Source organism: Pipistrellus hanaki (genome assembly GCF_964339955.1).
Source record: "Pipistrellus hanaki genome assembly, chromosome: 2".
Classification (NCBI taxonomy): Eukaryota; Metazoa; Chordata; class Mammalia; order Chiroptera; family Vespertilionidae; genus Pipistrellus; species Pipistrellus hanaki.
This window is the reverse complement of record NC_140504.1, coordinates 172,294,023-172,315,073: the sequence shown is the minus strand read 5'-3', so window position 1 is coordinate 172,315,073 and position 21,051 is coordinate 172,294,023. Positions and strand designations below refer to the sequence as shown.

The window sequence follows — 21,051 nt, the reverse complement described above, 5'->3', positions numbered from 1 at the left end:
CGGAGCGATCACCTTGGAGGGACCACGCGGGCTCCCATGCGGTCCCTGCTCGGTACATTGAGGGCGGAGGGCGGAGGTATATTCCAGGAGTACCTGCTTTCCCATCCATCTTACCAAAAGGCACACGAGGACTGTCTTGTTCAGTAGTCACGTCTTTTTGGCCACAAATCATATTTAACTTGACGTTGATAGAGCAAACTAGGAGTTTTTCTTGCATTTTATCCTTACACCGGCCACTTGAAACAGGGGTTACTATTGGCGTTTCACAATTGATTCATAATTGAGGTTGCCTGACATGCTGTAGCTGAAATCCTCCACCTTCATTTCTTATTAAGCGTGTATGATCTTCTGGGGATGGACTAGTTTGCCGGTTTCTGCCTTCTTAAATTCAGCCTAGGGATGAAGGTGGAAATTTAAACACCCAACACTCCAGTGCTGCAAAAGCACAAAACATTTTGGGAGTGAAGTGGAGAAGGTGGAATGCTGATTCCAGGCACATGGAGGTTTTAGGTAAGGCCCACAGGCAAGAAGGGTCTGAGAAAATGCAAGTAAAGTTGTCCAATAAAACTAGAACACATTGGATTATAGAGGTAGGCAGGGTCAAATTAGGGATATTTTATTGGAAATGTTTCCTAAGAGCAATTGTGACAACGGTAATTTAGAGTTGTAAGTAGGGAGTGACATATATATATATTTTTTTAATGGCTGCTGATAAAGAATGGGTTGTAAAGGGCAGAACTGGAGGCCTATCAATTCCACTTTCTAAAAGCCTTCCTGAATCAGTCCTAAGAACCTTTGATCTATTAATTTCTACTGCTACTACTCTACTGTAGGCCATCATCATCTATTGCTTAGACTGCACATGTGTCAAACACAAGGCCCGCGGGCCAAATCCAGCCCGCCAGGCCTTGCAATGTGGCCCACACCGCGCTGTCATCACTGCACTCCGCTGTCAGTTTATGACATTGTCAGTTTATGACTGTTCAGTAAACCATTCGGCCCGCGATTTAGGCTGGATTTTAGATTTTGGCCCCTTCTCTGATTGAGTTCGACACCCCTAGCTTAGAGCATAAGTAGGCAAACTTTTTCTGCAAGGACTGGATAATAAATATTTTAAGCTTTGCAGGCCAGACAATCCTCTCTCAGCTACTCAACTTTAGAGCCTGAAAGTAGCCACAGCCAATCAGTAAACAAATCTGTGATTAAAGAAAAACTTTATTTATGGACATTATCATTTGAATTTCGTATACTTTTTACAACACAAAATATCCTTTAGATTTTATCAACTAAACATTTAAAAACCACTCTTATCTCGAGCCATTGAAAAATAAAGAGTAAAGCCGAAACCGGTTTGGCTCAGAGGATAGAGTGGCGGCTTGCGGACTGAAGTGTCCAGGTTCCATTCTGGTCAAGGGCATGTACCTTGGTTGCGGGCACATCCCCAGTGGGGGTGTTTGCAGAGGGCAGCTGATCAATGTTTCTGTCATTGATGTTTTTAACTCTCTATCCCTCTCCCTTCCTTTCTGTAAAAAATCAATAATATATATATATATATATATATATATATATATATATATATATATATAAACATAGGGAGTGAACCTCTCCCCCTCTGAAATCAATAAAAATATATTTAAAAAAGGAAAAATAGTGAGATGGCCTGCCCACTGGCATAGAGCACTGCTTTGGCCTCCTAGCCACTTTCTCTCTTTCTTACTCTAATATTCCCCACAATACCCAGAGTGTTCTTTAGAAAACATTTATTTGATTATGATACTGTCTTATTTTTAAAAAAATATATTTTATTGATTTTTTACAGAGAGGAAGAGAGAGGGATAGAGAGTTAGAAACATCAATCAGCTGCCTCTTGCACACCCCCTACTGGAGATGTGCCCGCAACCAAGGTACATGCCCCCAACCGGAATCGAACCTGGGACCTTACAGTCCGCAGCCCGACGCTCTATCCACTGAGCCAAACCAGTTTCGGCGACACTGTCTTATTTAAAAATCTATCAAAATTCCTTAATATGGTTTATAGGACCGCCTAGGACTTCTCTAAACTTGCCTCCCACTCTTTCACATTCCTTGTCCTACCTTCCAAGTGATCATTTAGCCATTGCTTCCTTTGGATTATCACTCATTTCCCTCTACTTGTAACACTCTGCCTTTCTCCCTTCTTTTCCTTTGCCTGCTTACCTGTTTATCCTTTAGGACTTGTCTCAAATGTCACTAAGTTAAGAGACCCTCCAATCCTAACACTTCTTAAAGATTTAATACTAATTAAATCTCCACAGCCAGACTATGAGTTCCTTCAGCATCTAGCACAGTGGTCCACAGAGCCAAATATCAACAGTACAACGATTAAAATTTCTTTTGAGAGCCAAAAACCGACTTCTGCTCATGGGCTACAAAGCTTCATTCGCACTGTACGTGTGCGGCCACACGTGGTATTGTGTGGAAGAGCCACACTCAAGGGGCCAAAGAGCCACGGTTTGCCAACCACTGATCTAGCAAAATACCTGAGACCGAATATCTTAATAAATTTGTTAAATGAATGAGATAGTGTAGAAAGTGGATTGGAGAATGAGGTACTGGCAGCAGAGGTCATCTGCAGCTGTGCCAATATTCCAGATGAAAAAGGCTTGCAGCAACAACGTGTGTGGAGAAAAGTAGGTGGATTCTGGAGTTGCTATTCCTCTATTTCAGCTCTAGGTGACCTTTGACTGCTAAAAAAAAAGTTTCCTCAAAAGGCAGTTCTGCCAACGCTGAGGACATTTAAAGGCGTGCCTTACAGGCTTGCGTTTTCCCAAAGTGGAGTTACAAAGACAGAACAATGGCAGCAGCACCTCTGAGAATAAGTGAACCTTCCCTAAAGAACAGGTTTGAAGAGACGGGTTCTCAAGCAGAAATACATTTGCCTTTAAAATGTTACTTAACAGTACCATTACATACTCATCCAATCACTTCACTAAGCTCTCTCATGACCAGTGGACATAAAGATGTGCTATTTCCTACTATTGATAGTTTTCTTGTAGGAAATAGCCTCTTCACTGCAGACGTGGCTCTGAAGCACTGGATGACATACCACTGATGCAAAAATGCATCTCCTATTCCTGGGTGGGCTCCGCTCTAGAGTTCTGCTGGACCCCCTCCCACCCCAATGTTCACACTGCCCAGCATAGTGATCAGACAACTCCAGTGCCTACCTTTAAGTGATGTGAAAGGCAAGAAAAGGGGTTCATTTCAAGAGTCTCCTTTGCAAAATAACTTTCCCCTTTCCCCATCTCTTACAGATTCTGGCCCAAGACACAGTTCCCTCTTCCTAGAAAGCCCTCTCCACCCTCATCTCCTAGCTAATTACAGTCTGTCAATACTCACCTCCAATGTTACCTCTTTCACTCCCCGCTCCCCCCCTCCCCCCATCCCCATCTCTCCACTCCGCTCCCATTAGCATCTGGTACAGACCATTATCATTCATGCAACGAATGTTTATTGAGCACTTACTAGGTACTAGGTGCTGGGGACACAGCTGTAAACAAAACAAGTATTGACCAAATTTCCTGCCCTCATAAGAGGTCACATTCTAATAGCACATTGTATCAATACTGTGCCCATCTTTTGTCACAAGCATGGGACACATCTTACACATCACTGCAGCTCCAGTGCCCAGGGTAGTAGACTCTGGCCCAGAATGCAGGTACCAGGTATAACTTACCTGAACGACCCATCACAAGAACATTAGCTCAGGATCCCAGCTGATCGTTCTCCTTCCTCTCTCTTTATAATCTACCCTATATAGTCACGTGGTCAGGTTCTTTCTTCACTGTGCCCCCTGAACCCTGTTTACTTAGCCGTAGAGTTGTGAATATCTCTACTCTAGCTTCCTTGTCCTGCCAATACGCTGACCTGGCACGTTTAACCAGGTTCTATTGTCACAGAGTTCAGCTCTCTGTTGCTGCCAGTAGTTATGAGTCATCCTATCCAAGTTAGGAGAAAGCAGAAAAGGGAGGACATAGACATTGCCTCATGAAAGGAACATCAGGGAACTCTTTATCTCGTGAACATTATACTGTGGGAACTTTTTATATTGGGTTGTTTCCTTTTAAAACTAACATTTGCAGGCATGTTGCCGACAAGTTACCTTCATATCCACGATCTTACTTGACCCTTTCAACAATGCTATGAAGTAGATAGGTATTATCATCCCCATTTTATAGGGATAATACTTCTCAAGACCTGAACTTTTTTTTTTTTTTTTAATAAATGATCCAAAGTTCAAATCAAGATTTGAACTTTGGATCATTTATTTGGATCAATAATTTGGATCAATAATTTGACTAAATTATTCCCACTTTATCATGATCAAGATACATTCTTCCCAATGGTCTGTCATCCAAAAGTATCCGTTAGTGATCCTCTTCCCACAGGCTTCGGAACTACCAAACTAAACCTACTACTGGGAACACCCTTGGAATACATTGGGGCTTGCCTTCTTTGCTCAGTCAGCTTGGATTCAAGGGGGGAATGCTATAAATGCTTATAAATTTGAGGCATCAACTATATATAGCAAGGGTGTGGCTCTGGCCCACACTGGCCTAAAGCTAAGTTGTGAGGAGATGGGGCTATCATTACAACAACACACATACTAAAACAAGAAACAAAACAAAACAAAACAAAAACTTTATTTACAGTTGAAAAACACGGAAAATCCTGGGTTCTGAATTGTGATACTTCCAAGGTTTCTTGATCAAACAGGACAACAGCAGGCCAGGAAGCAAACACAGGGGCCGATCCAGATTCTCCTACTCATGAACGTCACCAAGAGCAAGGGCAGGCCTACACTGGCAGATACATGGAGGTCTGTAAGGATGGAAGAGATTAGCAGCTCAGAGGACTGGAAGGGGACTTTCCATGAGACAGCATTCCCACCTATTCTCTACACTCCTGACCCTCTTTGCAAAAGTGTAGAACCGGTCTGATTCTTGCCATAGGCCAGACCTTTGGTTCTCCAGAGCAAAGATGAAAGTGAAAAAAAAAGTATATTACACAAGAACCAAGAAGAAGCCAACATATACTGCCAAGTATATTATCTCATTATGTACCCTTTACAACTCTGTGCAATATACATTATAAATTAAGAAAAGGAGAAAACTAGGGTCCCAAGCAGCTCAATGGCTCGACAGTGATGGGGCTTCCTGATGCACCGGTACCAAAGCAGGTGTCTTTTGCCAGGCCTGTAGCACTCTGTGGAGCTTAGAACAAAGAGCAATCCTCCTTCCTTGTGGGTTTTGGTTCCAGGGTTATACAGAAAGGAAATTGCACTCCCTCTGTTGACAGCCTTTTAGTTAGTTGTACTAAAACAGGGTGAATTCACTCTGACACTACTCTCCCCTCTCTCCAAATGTGGCCACACACACACACACACACACCCGCCCCCCTCCAGAGGACAGGGAGTCCTGCTGTCATACTGCAGGCTCAATGAGTGAGTAGTTTAACTGTGGGCCCTAATGCAGAATGTACACAAATGTATAAATGCACTTAGAAGTTGCATTGTGCTCCAGGACCCAAGCTCTATCATAGACCAGGCACTGTGTCAGTCAGCATGGTCCATGCCTCAAGGAGTTCTCAGTCTAGAGAAAAACCAAACACATTTGTGTTAAATGTTGTAATAGAGAGATGAACCAAGTACTAGGAGCTCACAGGAGGGGATCACTGACTGCCTAGACCAGGGAAAAGGAGATGGAGGGACCAGGGAACGATTCAAACTGATGTTAGTCACATGCACTTGGGGAGGGGGCGGGAGGAAGTAGGATTAGTTAAACCACATATATACAGTATGTATTTATTATAAGATATGTGCTTAATATAGGAAATTCAAGCATATTCAGGACAATATAAATTTAAAAAGTCTCTTTGCTATCTCTACAGAGGTAACCATTAATAATTGGCTACATATCACTATAGAAATTTCTGAAATAGTTATTCAAAATAAATAGTAGTATGGTTTATATAATATACTACTTCTTTTTAAAAAATATTTTTTTTATTTATTTACAGAGAGCAAGGGAAAGAGAGAGAGTTAGAAACATCGATGAGAAACATCGACCAGCTGCCTCCTGCACATCCCCCATTGGGGATGTGCCCGCAACCAAGGTACATGTCCTTGACCAGAATCAAACCTGGGACCCTTCAGTCCGCAGATCGATGCTCTATCCATTGAGTACTATTTCTTGATGTTGTCACGTATTTACCTTAGAAATCTTGCCAACACATTCAGATCTACCGCTACCTGGTTCCAACATAGGGAGCTTTGCTTCTGTATAGTCGTTCACCACACATTTCAGTCAACAATGGACAGCATGCATGATGGCAGTCCCATAAGATTCTAACAGAGCCGAAACTGGTTTGGCTCAGTGGACAGAGTGTTGGCCTGCGAACTGAAGGGTCCGGGCAAGGGCATGTACACTGGTTGCGGGCACATCTCATTGATGCTTCTCTCTATCCCTCTCCCTTCCTCTCTGTAAAAAAAATCAATAAAAATATATTTAAAAAAAAAAAAAAAAAAAAAGATTCTAACAAAGCTGAAAAATTCCTATGTCTAGTGATGTCATAGCCACTATAACTATGTAGTGCAAAGCATTATGTGTTGCTGCTGCTGGTGTGAACAAATGTATCACACTGCCATCTGAAAAAACAGCACATACAATGATATACAGTGATAACAATAAATGACTATGGTTTATGTATTTTCTATACTGTAGTTTCATTGCTATTTTAGAGTGTACTCTACCTAGGAAAGTTTTCTGTAAAACAGTATGCTGTGCTTCACCAGCAGCATCTCATGCTTACCACATCTCCTGATTGCATCATTCTCTGTGCTTGATTAAATCTCACGTTGTGTTAGAGATTTAGTGTAGCCTACGTGTGGAGCGTTTGTGAAGTCTACAGTAGTGCACAGTAATGTCTTAGGCCGTCACGTGCCTCACACTCACTCATTGGCTCACCCAGAGCAACTTCCCGTCCTGCAAGCGCCACTCATGGTTAGTGCCCTATATAGCAGTACCGTTTTCAATCTTTTACACCATATTTTTACTATGCCTTTTCTATGCTTAGATATGTTTGGTACACAAATACTTATCATTGTCTTACAATTGCCTGTAGCATTCAGCACAATAACATGCTGTTCAGGTTCTCTGTCAAGAGCAATGGGCTATACAGCCTACGTGCATAGTAGATGTTACCACCTAGGATTGTGTAAGTGCACTCTGTGATATTTGAAGAAAAGAATTGCCTAATGGCACATTTCTTATGTATCTTTGTTGTTAAGCGCCTGTGGCTGTACTGGATTGCCTTGGAATGGAGCCAAATATTCTCCTCTCCCCTCCCTTTTTAGCTGGCAGGGTTTCTGACTTTCAGGGCAGGGGACAAACAGTGTCACACACCCAGCAGGAACACAAATATTTGTTGCAAATCTCTAGTATTTCCAAGACCCGTATTTTCATGCGGAACCTCCTCTCTCTTGCCTGGACCACAGCAGTGGAAACCTCACTGTCCTCTATTCCATCCTCCACATTGCTGCCAGAATCAACTTCTAACTAAGAAAATGCAATCACAGTGTTCTCCTGCTCAAAATCCTTTAGTGGCTCCCATTGATTTGGTAAGTTAGGCCCCCTTCTGAGAATTTCAGGAGCACAATGGAAAAAAAAGAAGCACATAATGCCTGAAGCCTGTCCCCACCCTTAGGATAACATATGAACTCTCATCCTACACTGGTTCTCACATCTGGCCCTGGTCTCTGCCAACTTCACCTCTTAGTGTTTGCTTTTCCTCTCTTCCTGCTTTGGCCATACGGAGTTTGCAGTCTCCCACACACTTTCTGCTGTTTCCTGCTCCTGTGCTTTGCTCATGCTGTTTCTCTGCTTGGAATGCCCTCCCCAGTTCCAGCCACCTGACAGGTTCTTATTCTTTCTTGTGCACAGGGGAAGCATTACCTCTTCTGCAGTCTTCACAACCATGCCAGGCAGACACAGACATTCCCACTTTCCTCACTTTGTCCTAAAGCTCCAGTCCAGTGCTTTATTGTATTATAGCTGTCAGTTTCCCAAGACACTGTGAGTTCCCTGAAGGCAGGAGCTGGGCTTTTCAAATTTGTACCTTATATGTAGTATGGGACCTATCTTTTTTGGAAACTTTGTTTTCCAATTATAGTTGACGAACAATATTACATTAGCTCCAGGTATATGGCATAATGATTAGACATTAACATCCCTTAGGAAGTGATCACCCAGTATGCGATCTATTTAATTAATTAGTACTGATTTGTACAATGAAGGACCAGCGAATGTGCCATCAACATGCCTTTCATAACCTTTCTCTGCAGGCATGTATCACATCTACAGGATATCTCAGAGTGGGGGACAGTGTTTCCTAAATCTCAATTATTCCAAATAGCACTTTCACAACTATTACCATATCCACTATCCACAGGTACGATTAATTTCCAACCTAATCACTATTTGAACTTCAATGCCTCATTATAAGCTATAATAATAATGGAATTCTAGAGGCCCGGTGCACAAAACTCGTGCAGGGGGGAGAGGAGGGGAGGCGAAGGAACCCCTCAGCCCAACCTGTATCCTCTCCAATCCAGGATCCCTTGGGGGCAGTTGGACTTCCCTCTCACAATCCTGGACCGCTGGATCCTAATTGCTTACCTACCTGCCGGCCTGGTAACCCACAAATGCCCCCTTCTGCTGGCTTGGTCGCCCCCAACTATCCCCCTGCCGGCCTAGTTGCCCCTCACTGCCCCCCCCTCCAGCCTGGTAGCCCCCAACTGCCCCACCTGACAGCCCCAGCTTCCCCCCTTGCCAGCCTGGTAACCCCTCAAGCGCTCCCCCCCCCCCCCCCCGGCCCCCTCCACGCAGCCTGTTGTTCAGTCATTCGTCATCCCTCACTAACCCCTTTGCTGGCCTGGTCATAGGCAGCCATATTGTGAGGGCTTGAGGGTTAATTTGCATATTATCTCTTTATTATATAGAATTTGTTGTGCTAATTATCTATTTTAAAAAAAATACATTTTATTGATTTTTTACAGAGAGGAAGGGAGAGAAACAGAGAGTTAGAAACACCGATGAGAGAGAGTCATTGATCAGCTGCCTCTTGCACGTCCCCTACCGGGGATGTGCCCGCAACCAAGGTACATGCCCTTGACCAGAATTGAACCCGGGCCCTTCAGTCTGCAGGCTGATGCTCTATCCACTGAGCCAAACCGGTTTCGGCTAATTATCTATTTTTTACTCAGATGCAAATATTAAAAAACATTAATTCCAGCACCACTGAAAGCAGCATTACCCACATACAGCTAAGAAGAAGGATCTGAAATGCTCTTCACAAGCATAGCATCCTGGGGTCCCATCTTTAACTAACTCAAACTCTCCAGAGGGAGGGCCAGGGAATTAGTAGGTTTTTCAAATGCCTCCAAGTGATTCTTCTCTTTAGGGGAGTTTGGGAAACAATGAAGTAAAGTAAGTTCTCTACTGCTTGCCACAAATACCAGCTTTGGGGATCACAGGGAGACGAGCAGCAATTCACACTGGCAAGATTGCCAGAACCAACAGCTACTCCCTTTTCCAAGAGACTCTCAGGCTTTCAAAACAGAGGTTCCACCAGCTCCTATGAAAGTAGAATAGTTTGGACTATGAGAGGAGAATCGTGAGGGCCATGATTCACCTATGTATCTATGTATCAAATTGGTTATAAAAAGCTTATAGGACCACAAGATAAAACCAAGGTTTTTACATCTAAAGCTGTACAGAAAACTTCACTTTCACTAAAATCAAACTCAGAATCCAAGGCAAAATACAAGAGAGCTCTAAAACAAAGTGTTTCAGAAGCAACCAATGAGTGCATAAATAAATGGAACAACAAATTGATGTTTCTCTCTGTCTCTCTTTCTGTCTGCCTCTCTCTCTCTGTCTCAATAAGTAAAAAAAAAAAAAAAAAAGAAAGTAAAAAATTATTCAGATGCAATAAATAAATGGATAGGTAGATAGGTAGATAGATATATAGATAAATAAATAAATACGTAAGTAAAAGAAAGTATTTCGGCTCAGTTAGAGCATCTTCCTGATATGCCAAGGTTGCGGTTTTGATGCTGGGTCAGACCACATACGACAGTCAATCAATGAGAGTACAGGTGAGCAGAGCAACAAATCGACATTTTTCTTTCTTCATCTCTCTAAAAAATCAATTAAAAAATCTTATAAAAGATTAAATAAAATTTTAAAGTAAGTCTCTCAGTCCCATTAGCACATTTCAAGTGCTCCATTCCATATGCGGCTGGAAGCTACCGTAACAGTACAAATGGAAAACACTTCCCCCACCTCAGAAAGGAATGTCTCCTGGACAGTACTGGTCGAGCGCGCCGCTGGAACAGCAATCACCCCGTGGGATCCGTTCTGCTTGGGTTGCAGGCTGAGAAGAGGGGCTTTCCGGGGCAAAGGCTTACATGATCTTTGCTCATAGTGGGTGAGGAGGGGAGGGTTGATGATCACCGCCCTCAGAAATAAAACTCCCAACAAGGATTTCTACTAACTTTCTATAAGAGACTCAAAAAATATAGAAAAGAGGCCCCAAACATAAAAAATTTCTAAACTTTATTTTTTTTATCTTCTGTCCTCTGGTAGTGATCAGTGGTCAGTCTTTGGAAGGATAAGGACCTCTGAGTTCAACTTTAGTTACAGCAAAGAAATGAAGCGGGGAGGGAGGAAATGGCCAGCAGCTATTTAAGGGGAATACAGGTTGTGCCCTAGAGGCCCCCAGTCCTGGCAGAAAGGAAAGCTCAGGTGACAACTGGGCAGAGAGGGGACCATCTGGCTGGGTGAGAGAGAAGTCCATGTGCAGCTTCCAGCACACACTTGTGCATTCCTGCCTCAGCATTTGCTTACACCAGTTCCCTACCCGAAATGCCTGACATTCTCTATCCCTATAACTCACGTAATAGCATTTTACTGGATGCCTGTAAGTACTACATACTGTGAACACAAAGTCATAGATAGAGATATAAACAGTCATTAAAGTGGTCTGGAATTTGACTAGATCCCCATTTTGGAAAAAGGCAGGATTCAGAAAAAAAATTTCTAGATAATTTTGTTGGTAATACAAATAGAACTAAAGAAATATTAGAAAAAATACAGAAGACATTAGGATCTGAGGTAATAAGGACCTTCTTAAATAAGATAAAACCCAAAGCCATAAGGGAAAGACTGATAATTTGACCTCATCAAAATTTAGAACTTCTGTTTAACAAAGGATATAACCAAAGTTAAGATAAGCAACACACTGCCAATTTTTTTCTTAAAATATATTCTGGAGAAAATAGTCACAACATATAAAGAACTAAGACTCAAAGTGAATAACTTTCAAATCATTAAGAAAGAGGAAAAGTAAACTATAGCTACAACCATCTTTTAAAATATTATGTCAGTTTTGTTTTTTTAAATGAAGTAGTTTACTTGAACAGAGGAAGTCTTTAGACATAATGCCAAATGGGAAAATAATGATGAACAATATAGTATGATGCCTTTTTAGAAAAACAAAACCTTCCAAAATCAGATAGGCAAAGAAAAGGCCCTGATGGATATACATCAAACTGATAAGAAGTTACCTCTGGGAGAGGAGTGGGCCTGGGGCTGGGGTAGTAACAAGGGGAGCTGGGGACTTTAACTTTTGTGTGAAAATTTTTACAAGATTATATAATGCTACATAATAACCAACCAAATGAAATATATGAACCTTGATTGGTTGAATTTTCCTACAGGTATAAAAGTTACATTGTGAGTAACTGGGAGAGTCTGAACAGGTATACTAGATATTATTATGGTTATGTAGGATGTTCTTGTTTCCATCAATTGTTTACTGAAGTATTTATGGGTAAAGTGTCCAGAAGTCTTCAATTTTCAAATGGGGAGAAATGAAGGAAGGAAAGCAGCAGAGAGGAGGAGATGGAATGGGAATATGAGGGAAGGAGAGAGGGAAAGAAAAAAATCAAATGTCAAAGCAAAATGATAAAATAAGAATGTTAATCGTTGATGAATTTAGGTGAAAGGTATATGAATGTTGAATGTACTATTTTTCCAGCTTTGCTGCAGGTTTGAAAATGAAAGAAGAGAAAGAGGAAAATGAAAGAGAGAGAGAGAGAGAGAGAGAGAGAGAGAGAGAGGGAGAGAGAGAGAGAGAGAGATCCCACCATTTTAGCTGAAAGGGATCAATTTTTGCCTTGAATTCTTGACACTTAGCAATGTCACTCATATTACTAGTGATCACCTCTCAGAATGTGTCTTATTCCCTGTAAGCTCCTGAAAGGTAGAGGCATCTTTCAATTCTTTTCACCCCTCTGCATGCCTCGCATGATGCTAGCACAGAGCCGGCAGTGCAAGAATGGGTAGGAGCTGAGGTTGAGAAATGCGTCATGTTTACCTGTGAAGCTGGCAAATACAAAGTCAGGGCCTGAACTGCCCATCAGTTCTGAGGAGAAGCCTGACAGGTCTCCCTCCTGGGCACTTAGGCTGACGCAGCAGGGAGTCACTCAGAGCTGGTGTCAGATCTTCCAGTAGGACTACAGTCTGAGAACGCGGTCAGAAACTGCCTTATGGCTTCTAGTTCGATACTTTGTAAACTACAAAGTGGTAGAAAAGGAAAGTGCTCTAATAACCCTTTCTCTTTGGTCCTTCCCAGTGATCATAGGAGAGGTATTATCTCCATTTGACAGATGAGGAAACAGGCTCAGAGAAGGGAAGTGACTTCACCCAGAGAGGAAATGGGCTCAATCCTCTGTCTTCAAGTCTAAGGTTCTCTCTGTTAGACCAAACTGCCCTCTCTGGGGTGACTCCAAACCAGGAAGAGAAAGACACACTTACCGATTCCGTCTTGCTCTAGATTACATCTCCCCACACTGTGAGATCACCACAGGCAACTTGGGCTTATTGTTGGGGCCTGTGGGAACATTCTAAGACAGAAAGCACAGTGGAGATTCAGACACTCGCCAAACATTTGCTGATGTCTGCCAGCCCCTGTGCTAAGGACTGAGGGCTCAGAGACTGACATGACAACAGTCCATGTCCTAACAGATAGGTAAAGCATATAATACAGATAAAAAATAAAACTGTACATTTAAACTATATCAAGTCTATGATATGTAATAAGTTATAAGAAAGTGTATACAGGGCATAGGAAGCAATTAAATGTTTAAAGAGGTCAGGGAAGGATTCACAGAACAGGGGGTTATTTGACCTGGACCAAGACGGATCAATGGGAAGGAGGAAAAGAAAGGAGAAGGTCATTCCAGGTAAAGGAAACAGCATGAGCAAAGGCTCAGGGGCAAGAAGGAAAAGGAGGCAGGGAAGTTTGGCACGTTTAGAGGAAAGCTCAAATAGCCTAATGTGATTGGAACATGGAGGTGGCAGTGGCAGAAGGGCCGTGGAGAGTGGCAGGGACGAGGTCAGGAGGGATCTTGAATGCAGTGCCAAGTATGATTTTATCAGGTAAGTGAAGGGGCCACCATAGCCCAAATCACAAGTGCAATAAAGAGGCCAATTATAGGCCAAAAGCACTTGGGAGGCATGTAGTCTCTCCTCCCTTCCCTTGTGGAAGTCCATGTAATAGAGGCAGTGGATGAAGACTGGGCCTGACAAACTGAAGTCACTCAGGATTCTCTAGTTCTTGATACTAGTCAGGTAGTACTAGACCAGAATGGCTGAGGAAGAGGAACCAAAACAGGACTTACCTCAATCTTTCTCATCACTAGAAGTCCATCAATGATTTTTCCTGTAGGAAGAGTATGATCTGGGTTTTACTATTCTCATTTGCATAGCATTTTCCAGTTTCCAATGCCCCTTCTCACACCACTGTCTCATTTGATCCCCGTACCGATTTTAGGAAATTGCGATTCAATGGAGGTGAAATGACTTACCCAAAGTTACAGATAGTAAGCAGCAGAATTAGGGTTCAAACTTAGATCTGAGCCATTGCAAAGCTCCACTGCACCATGCTGCTTGTGTATTTCTTAAATATCACCCAAGTGGCTATACACTTTATCAGGTGGCCCTTTGTCCCTTCACACATCCTCCCACCTTCCGCTTCCGCTTCCACTTTCCCTATTACTGCATAGAGAGCAGTTAAACAAGTCAAGACCTCTGGGTATGAGAGTGCGGGGACTGGCTCTTTTGAAAGTCCCACTTTGGGTGAAGCAGCCCAGGACCATAAGCCAGGAGTAGCACTCACCAAACACTACGTGCTTCCCATCCAGCCAATCGCACTTAGAGCAGGTGATGAAGAACTGGCAGCCGTTTGTACTGGGACCGCTGTTTGCCTGATGGAAACCAAACATACTTGCCAAACGTGCTAGCCGAAGGGCAAGATTCCCCAAACAGCCCGGTGCACGAAATTTGTGCATGGGAGGGGTCCCTTCAGACCGGCCTGCACCCCCTCGCAATCCGGGACCACTGGCTCCTAACAGCTGGCCTGCCTACCTGATCACCCCTAACCAATCACCAGCCTGCCTGATCGCCCCTAACCCCTCTGCCTGTGTGTTGAGTAAGTACCGCCCTTAATTGCTTGCCTGCCTGCCTGATTGCCCCTAACTGCCTCTGTCTCAGCCCCTGTGCCTTCATTTGGAAGGATGTCTGGAATGACATTTGGAAGGTTGTTTGACTGTCCAGTCTAATTAGCATATTATGCTTTTATTATTATAGACTAGAGGCCTGATGCACGAAAATTCATGCAAGAGTAGGCCTTCCTTCCCCTGGCTGCCAGCACCGGCTTTCCTCTGGCACCTGGGACCTGGGCTGGCTTCCCTCAGGCCACCTGCAGGCACCCAGGACCCGGGCTGGCATCCCTCCGGCCCAGGCTTCATCAGGAAGGACGTCTGATCTAATTAGCGTATTACCCTTTTATTATTATAGATAACACATTATAAAGGGACATTAGACTGTCATATGAAGTGTACTTTTGTCCATTGTATATTGATCTCCCCTAAACTGCCTTCAATATGCTAAATTCAAACTTTTGTATTATCAGCAAAACCAAGTTTAGTTTTAGCAGCGTTGTCTTACAACAGTGTCTGTGTAACTATGAATATATTATCACATACTTCCCTTATTTTGGAAAAAAAATTAATAGAAAATGGAAAACTGAAAGTACTAGTACTATTAAAAGCATAGGGGTCTCATAAAACTACTACTGCCTAACCAGCTGGCTCAGTGGTTGAGCTTTGACCTATGAACTAGAAGGTCATGGTTTGATTCCCAGTCAGGGCATATGCCCAGGTTTTGGGCTCGATTCCAGTGTGCATGCCGCAGGAGGCAGCAAATCAATTATTCTCTCTCGTCATTGATGTTTCTCTCTCTCTCTCTCTCTCTCTCTCTCTCTCTCTCTCTCTTCCTTTTTCTCTGGAATCAATTAAACACACATACACACACACACACACACACACACACAACTACTACTGTGCAAAATACTGCACATTATTAGATAGATAACTAGACTTAATCAGATATTCAACTTAAATTGGTTAATTCTATATTCAACTGTAAAGGAATAAAAATGTTTATGAAATAGTAAAAATACATGAAAGACATTGTCTAAGGGTAAGCTCTAATTAGGGATTTCGTATTACACTTTAGAAATTCCCCATGTAAGATGAGGTTACTTTAGTTTTTTTGTACATGTATTCAGAAACATCTCATCTGAAAATAAGGCACTATCTGAGCCAGTCAGAGGGATGAGGGACAGGCTTCCCAGGGGTCCGGAATCATTCTTTCGTTCTATCTACTATACTTATCTATTTATCTACCATCCATCCATCTGATCAATTTTGCTGCTCTATGTCTAAACATTTATTAGCAAGCAGGCAGGCAGACAGTCATATAACATGTTTTTATAGCTCAGGGGACACTCTCTGCCTGTAACCATTTCTTTATTCATTCTTCAAGGCAGTATAACTAATTGGTTTAGAGAATCAGCTGTCTGGAACTCTAGAATCAAATGACCTTGCTTGAATCCCAGCTCTACCCCTGACTGTGACTTAGTTTCATCATATAATATTTCTGTGCCCCAGTTTCTTCATTTGTACCTATCTTAGAGATGTTGAGAAGATTAAAATAAATTAATGCAATTAAGATGCTTGTTGAGTAAGTGCTCAATAAACATTAGTCATTATTCTGGTTATCTTCCACTCACTAATTAAAATCTGCTCAACACCTTTCTGTATCAGGTATAAGGCTTAGAGACCAATGAGACCCAGGCCCTGCCCTTGAGAAACTCAGGAGTTAGTGGAAGAGAGAAGCAAAAACAATTATGCTACAAGATATGTGGCAGGCCCTGGCCAGTGTGGCTTAGTTGGAACATCGTCCTGCACACGGAAAGATTTCAGGTTCGATTCCTGGTCAGACACTTACCCAGGTTGCAGTCGGGGCACATAGTGGGAGACAACCAATGGATGTTTCTCTCTCACATCAATGTTTCTCTCTCTCAAAACCAATGAATATATTCTTGGGTGAGGATTTTTTTAAAAATGTGGCAGCACAACTCAACCAATGTAAGCCTGAAGGTGCATAGACCAGGACTTCCTTCCATTTTTCCTGACTAACATAGATGCTAACATAGTGGCATGCACTTAGAGGGGTTCTAATCCTAGGGAAGATCCAAGCCACTTCTCTACTCCTTATCTGCACTTGCCCAGCCTGGCTTTCCTAAAAGGGGGCTTGTTTGCTGTGCTGGTCTCCCTCAGCTCCTGACTGGCTTCTCTGCCCCAGCCTCTCCATTCCCACCTGCCACTCACACTGCAGCTAGGGTTTTTGATCTAAAACACAAAGTTGATCAGCTCTCCTCAAAAAAGTGCATGGCTCTCCATAACCTATGAAAGAAAAGTCCACACACCTCATCCTTATTCTGCCACTTGAAGCCCATCAAGAGCCAGGTAACCTGCCTCTGCAGTGGTCTCTACTGGCCACTGTGTCCATCATTCGCATCCTGTTTTCAGCACCTTCCTCACTTTATGTCCCTCGACTATGTCTCATGTCATCTGGTACAGAACTCTTTCAAGAACGCAAATGTCCCCTCCTCTGTGAAGCAGCCTTGCCCAACCCCCAGCAGCAATTATTCTCATTCCTTGAGGCTCTCATGGGATTTTTTTCTTTTCTTCTTTTTTTTTTTTTTAAGAATATATATTTTATTGATTTTTTGACAGAGAGGAAGGGAGAGGGATAGAGAGTTAGAAACATCAATCAGCTGCCTCTTGCACACTCCCCACTGGGGATGTGCCCGCAACCAAGGTACATGCCCTTGACTGGAATCAAACCTGGGACCCTTCAGTCCGCAGCCTGACGCTCTATTCACTGAGCCAAACCAGTTAGGGCTCTCACATGCAGTAAAGTGCCCTTGCCTTAATACACTGATGGAATGGATTACACTATACTAGACTTATCATTTTGCATGTGTGGAGCCATTAGATGTTAAGTGACACAAAGGTAGGGATCAGATCTTATGCCTTACCATGAAGCCTGAAACAGAGTGGATATTGACAAATCTTTACTTGATGAATTCCTGAGTAGATGAGTGGCAGAGCAGGCACACAGGACACAGAATGTGCATGTAAATATTGGGTCTAGGGGATTAAGAGTTGGGACACTGACAGAGGGAAATGGGTAATGAGCAGGGAGGAGGGAGAAGAGAGTGTGAGAGAAACAAAGTGGGAGGGGTAAGGGAAAAGGAGGAGTGAAAGGTGAATAAGAGGAAATGAAGGGGGAATGAGGATGAAGGAGAGTAAGCGGGATAGAGTACATGAGGGGTTTCAAGTGAGGTGGGCAGGGGGACTGTGAAAGCAGAGTGACATTTGTGAGTGTTATATGTGGGGAGGGAATATAAGAACAAGGGAGGAGGAGTGGTGAGCAAGGAGAGGTAAGTGAATGAAAGGGAGTGACCAGCCAGTAGGCAGTGTGAGTGACTGGCAATGAGTCTTGGCAAGCCAAGCAATGAGCGACTGAACATTGGATCTTGAAAGCAAAACTGGGTGCATTCTGAGCAGCAAGGCTAAATGTCCAGCCACATGTTTTGACTCAAACAAAAGGCCATGTGGCTCAGCTGGTTGAGCAATAACCCATGCACCAAGAAGTTGCCAGTTCAATTCTGGGTCAGGGCACATGCTCAGGTTGTAGGCTTGATCCCCATTGGGAGTCATACAGGAGGCAGCTGATCAATGCGTCTCTCTCATCAATGTTTCTCTCTCTCTCCCTTCCTCTCTTTCAGGAATTCAATAAAAACATTTTTAAAAAAAGGACGGAAACACATAAGAGTTCAGTTTCATTTCCCCAGTCCAACAAAATCAAACCAGACTGATGAAAAAAGTAGGCATGGCAGAGGTAAATCTTGGAATGAGCAAGAAAAGCATTTGCTTCCATTTTTTAAAAATTTATTTTTCTTGTTTTCTTTCTTACTTTTTTAAAAATATATTTTATTGATTTTTTACAGAGAGGAAGGTAGAGGGACAGAGAGCTAGAAACGTCAATGAGAGAGAAACATTGACCAGCTGCCTCTTGCACACCCTCCACTGGGGATGTGCCCCCAACCAATGTACATGCCCTTGACCGGAATCGAACCCGGGACCTTTCAGTCTGCAGACTGATGCTCTATCCACTGAGCCAAACCGGTTTCGGCAGCATTTGCTTCCATTTAAAGACACAGCACTGAGCCTCAAGAGGGGCCCAGAGACCAGCTGGCTATAAATATAACCCAAAATCTTGATTGGACCTCACTTACCATGGAAAGCAGGCCTGGAGCTGAGTGTCTAAGTTTAAAATTTTCATCTGCAAATGGCCCCCGGTAAATGCTGGCAACTCCAGTACCATCTCCCTGAGCAAACAGAAGGGAAGTGTTAGCAACTTGTAAGTGCTGGGCCCCCAGAGGCTGGAAAAGACAGCTGCTGCACCTAGATCCTGGTGGACGTCCTTGAAGTCCACTCTTGTTGGCCACTTTGGGAGCCACACCTCTTTGTTCCTATCCTGCAATCAAAGCAAGCCCCTTTCAAGGCACCTACAGCCCACAAACTGGTCAGACTGTCTCAGATTGGATAAAAGAGGTCACACTGGACCTCTAGAAAGATAGGTGGCTCTGAGCAATTGCTTCTCTCTGATACTCAGCCTTCTGGCTGACCAACTATTGTCTAATCCTGGGGCTAATCAGCAAGTGACTGGATGTGCCTAGCAATGATCAGTAAAAAGTTGGTCCTGTCCCTGCTAGGCCAATATGGCAATACAGGAGCCTATGGTAAGAAAGGAAAAAGGCAGAATAGCTTCACAGCACTTCTTACAGCTAACAAAAAAAGGTACATGGCCACTCTAAGTCCTACCACCATCAGTAGTAGCCAAGGGTTGTAAACTTCATTGTTTGTGGAGCAGGTTACATAAATAAGGGAAGGAAGATGGTTCCTGCCGTAAAAACAGTAGACCTAGCAATAACAAAAAAACAAAACAAGCATGTAAGTCCTTGATAGGAAAGAACAGTACTTACATTAACAAAATCTCCACCCTGAATCATGAAATCCTTTATGACTCTGAAAGAGAACAAAAGATTCTGAGCTAAGACTCAGGTTTAGAAAAACACTGACTTAAAAAAAAGAAAAGAAAAATACTGACTTAATCATTGCAATTGAAATTAATCCTTGAGTTCACAAATACACTGCTTCTCAACATCTAAGAATTAGCCTACGGTTTTATTTTCTTCTAAAGAGACACATCCCCCAAGGAAGTAACCCCAAAAGCCCCCGGGATGTCTGCCATGGGCCTTACCTGTGGAAAGTGCTTCCTTTGTATCCTATAGGAACCCCATCTTTTCTATAACCAAAAAGAAAGATTGGGAATGATGTCAGGTACCCATAGGCCTTTCCAGCTTACCACACATTTGAACCAAAGGGACTCTCCTAAAGATGGTGGGGACCAGACAGAGAAAGGCAAATGAAATGAAGACAGACCGGCGGGATATTACCTTCAATTACCGTCACCAGCAATCATTCAAGGCCTTCGTGGTTCCCCAATACCCTCACCGCAGCCCCAGGACACCCCTCAGGAGCAAGCAGATAAGTCAACCACGTCTGAGACTGACCTGAATTCCCCAGTGCAGAACTGCCTGAAAGGGAAAAAGAGTGAAGGGCTCAGTCACCAAGACCTCACAGCTGTGAGCGTCCCTCCCCTCCGGAGGGGAGCGCACAGACACTGTCACCGGCAAGCCCACCAATCGGCCCCCCAGACGTGCAGACCCCCAGGCATACAGATTAGCAACATAAACTGACATGGGGCCGTCAAAACGGAGACTGTCCAGGCAGAGCGCTACCCGGAGGACTCAGACCTACTCCGCAGGCTGAGTTCTGGTTCGGCTTTTCAGGCGGCGCTGGAGCAGATCCTCACCTAAAGTTCTCCGCTGTCTTAGGCACAACGTCGGCGAAGAGTTCGATCTTCATTCGGCCAACTTCCTGCAACCGGCGGGAGAGGGTCAGAAAGCCCAGTCCAACCCGGGAAGGCCTCCCGGGGCCAGGGACCACCAAGGGCTGACCCCTCCCTCCCCCAGGCACCTGATCTCTCCGCCTCCTTTAGCCTATGACTCCGTGCCGCCCAGACCTGCCACACGCTGGGCGCTAGGAAGCGCAAGCTCATCCTACCCCTCTCCCCACGCCCCGCAGTTCGGAAGGTTCTGGTACAAATTCACTGTCCGGCTTCCCGAGCCCGCTATCCCGAGGCAGGTGAGTTCTGCCTGCCTAGCCCGGTGCAGTTTCCTTTCGGCGAGGGGCTGGTGGCTCCCGGGGCCTCACCTGGCCGCCAATGCTGACATCGAAGAACACCACGGGGTTGACTGGGCTTGAATTTGCCACCGCCATGGCTCTGACCCGGAAGCAGAAGTCGGGAGCATGGGCTTCCGGCGAATCTAATCCCAGGACCGTGGGTTTGGTGTCCCGCGCAAGCGCGGGAAGAGCCGCTGGAGGCGAGGCCCCGCCCCCTGGAGCCC

The 21,051-nt window shown here is 43.9% G+C and overlaps 2 protein-coding genes across 9 annotated transcripts in view; both read right to left on the bottom strand.

The window, feature by feature from the left end:
- The window catches only part of CCDC30 (coiled-coil domain containing 30), a 143,939-nt gene that overhangs the window by 39,303 nt on the left and 83,585 nt on the right, over window positions 1-21,051 (bottom strand). The window lies entirely within an intron of this gene.
- PPIH (peptidylprolyl isomerase H) lies at window positions 4,665-20,990 on the bottom strand. 2 transcript variants are annotated; one of them, XM_084874742.1, is made up of 10 exons: window positions 20,858-20,990; window positions 20,457-20,521; window positions 20,155-20,178; window positions 19,842-19,886; window positions 19,564-19,606; window positions 18,814-18,906; window positions 14,281-14,368; window positions 13,784-13,824; window positions 12,918-13,006; window positions 4,665-4,860 (listed from the first exon to the last, which is right to left on the bottom strand). In XM_084874742.1, the coding sequence occupies exons 1-9, from the start codon at window positions 20,921-20,923 to the stop codon at window positions 12,938-12,940; spliced, it is 534 nt and encodes a 177-aa protein (XP_084730868.1). In that variant the 5' UTR covers window positions 20,924-20,990; the 3' UTR covers window positions 4,665-4,860; window positions 12,918-12,937. The 2 variants fall into 2 exon arrangements, with proteins under 2 accessions (XP_084730868.1, XP_084730869.1); XM_084874743.1 differs by having other exon boundaries at window positions 4,665-4,836.

Bases quoted from the DNA above. Each gene is read 5' to 3' on its own strand.
- PPIH (XM_084874742.1), bottom strand. From the start codon at position 20,923: ATGGCGGTGGCAAATTCAAGCCCAGTCAACCCCGTGGTGTTCTTCGAT. The intron at 20,179-20,456 runs GTGAGGATCTGC...TTTCCCTTTCAG, and splicing joins AAGACAGCGGAGAACTTTAG to GCAGTTCTGCACTGGGGAAT. The intron at 13,825-14,280 runs GTGAGTGCTACT...CTCTTCCTACAG, and splicing joins TGGGAAGCACGTAGTGTTTG to GAAAAATCATTGATGGACTT.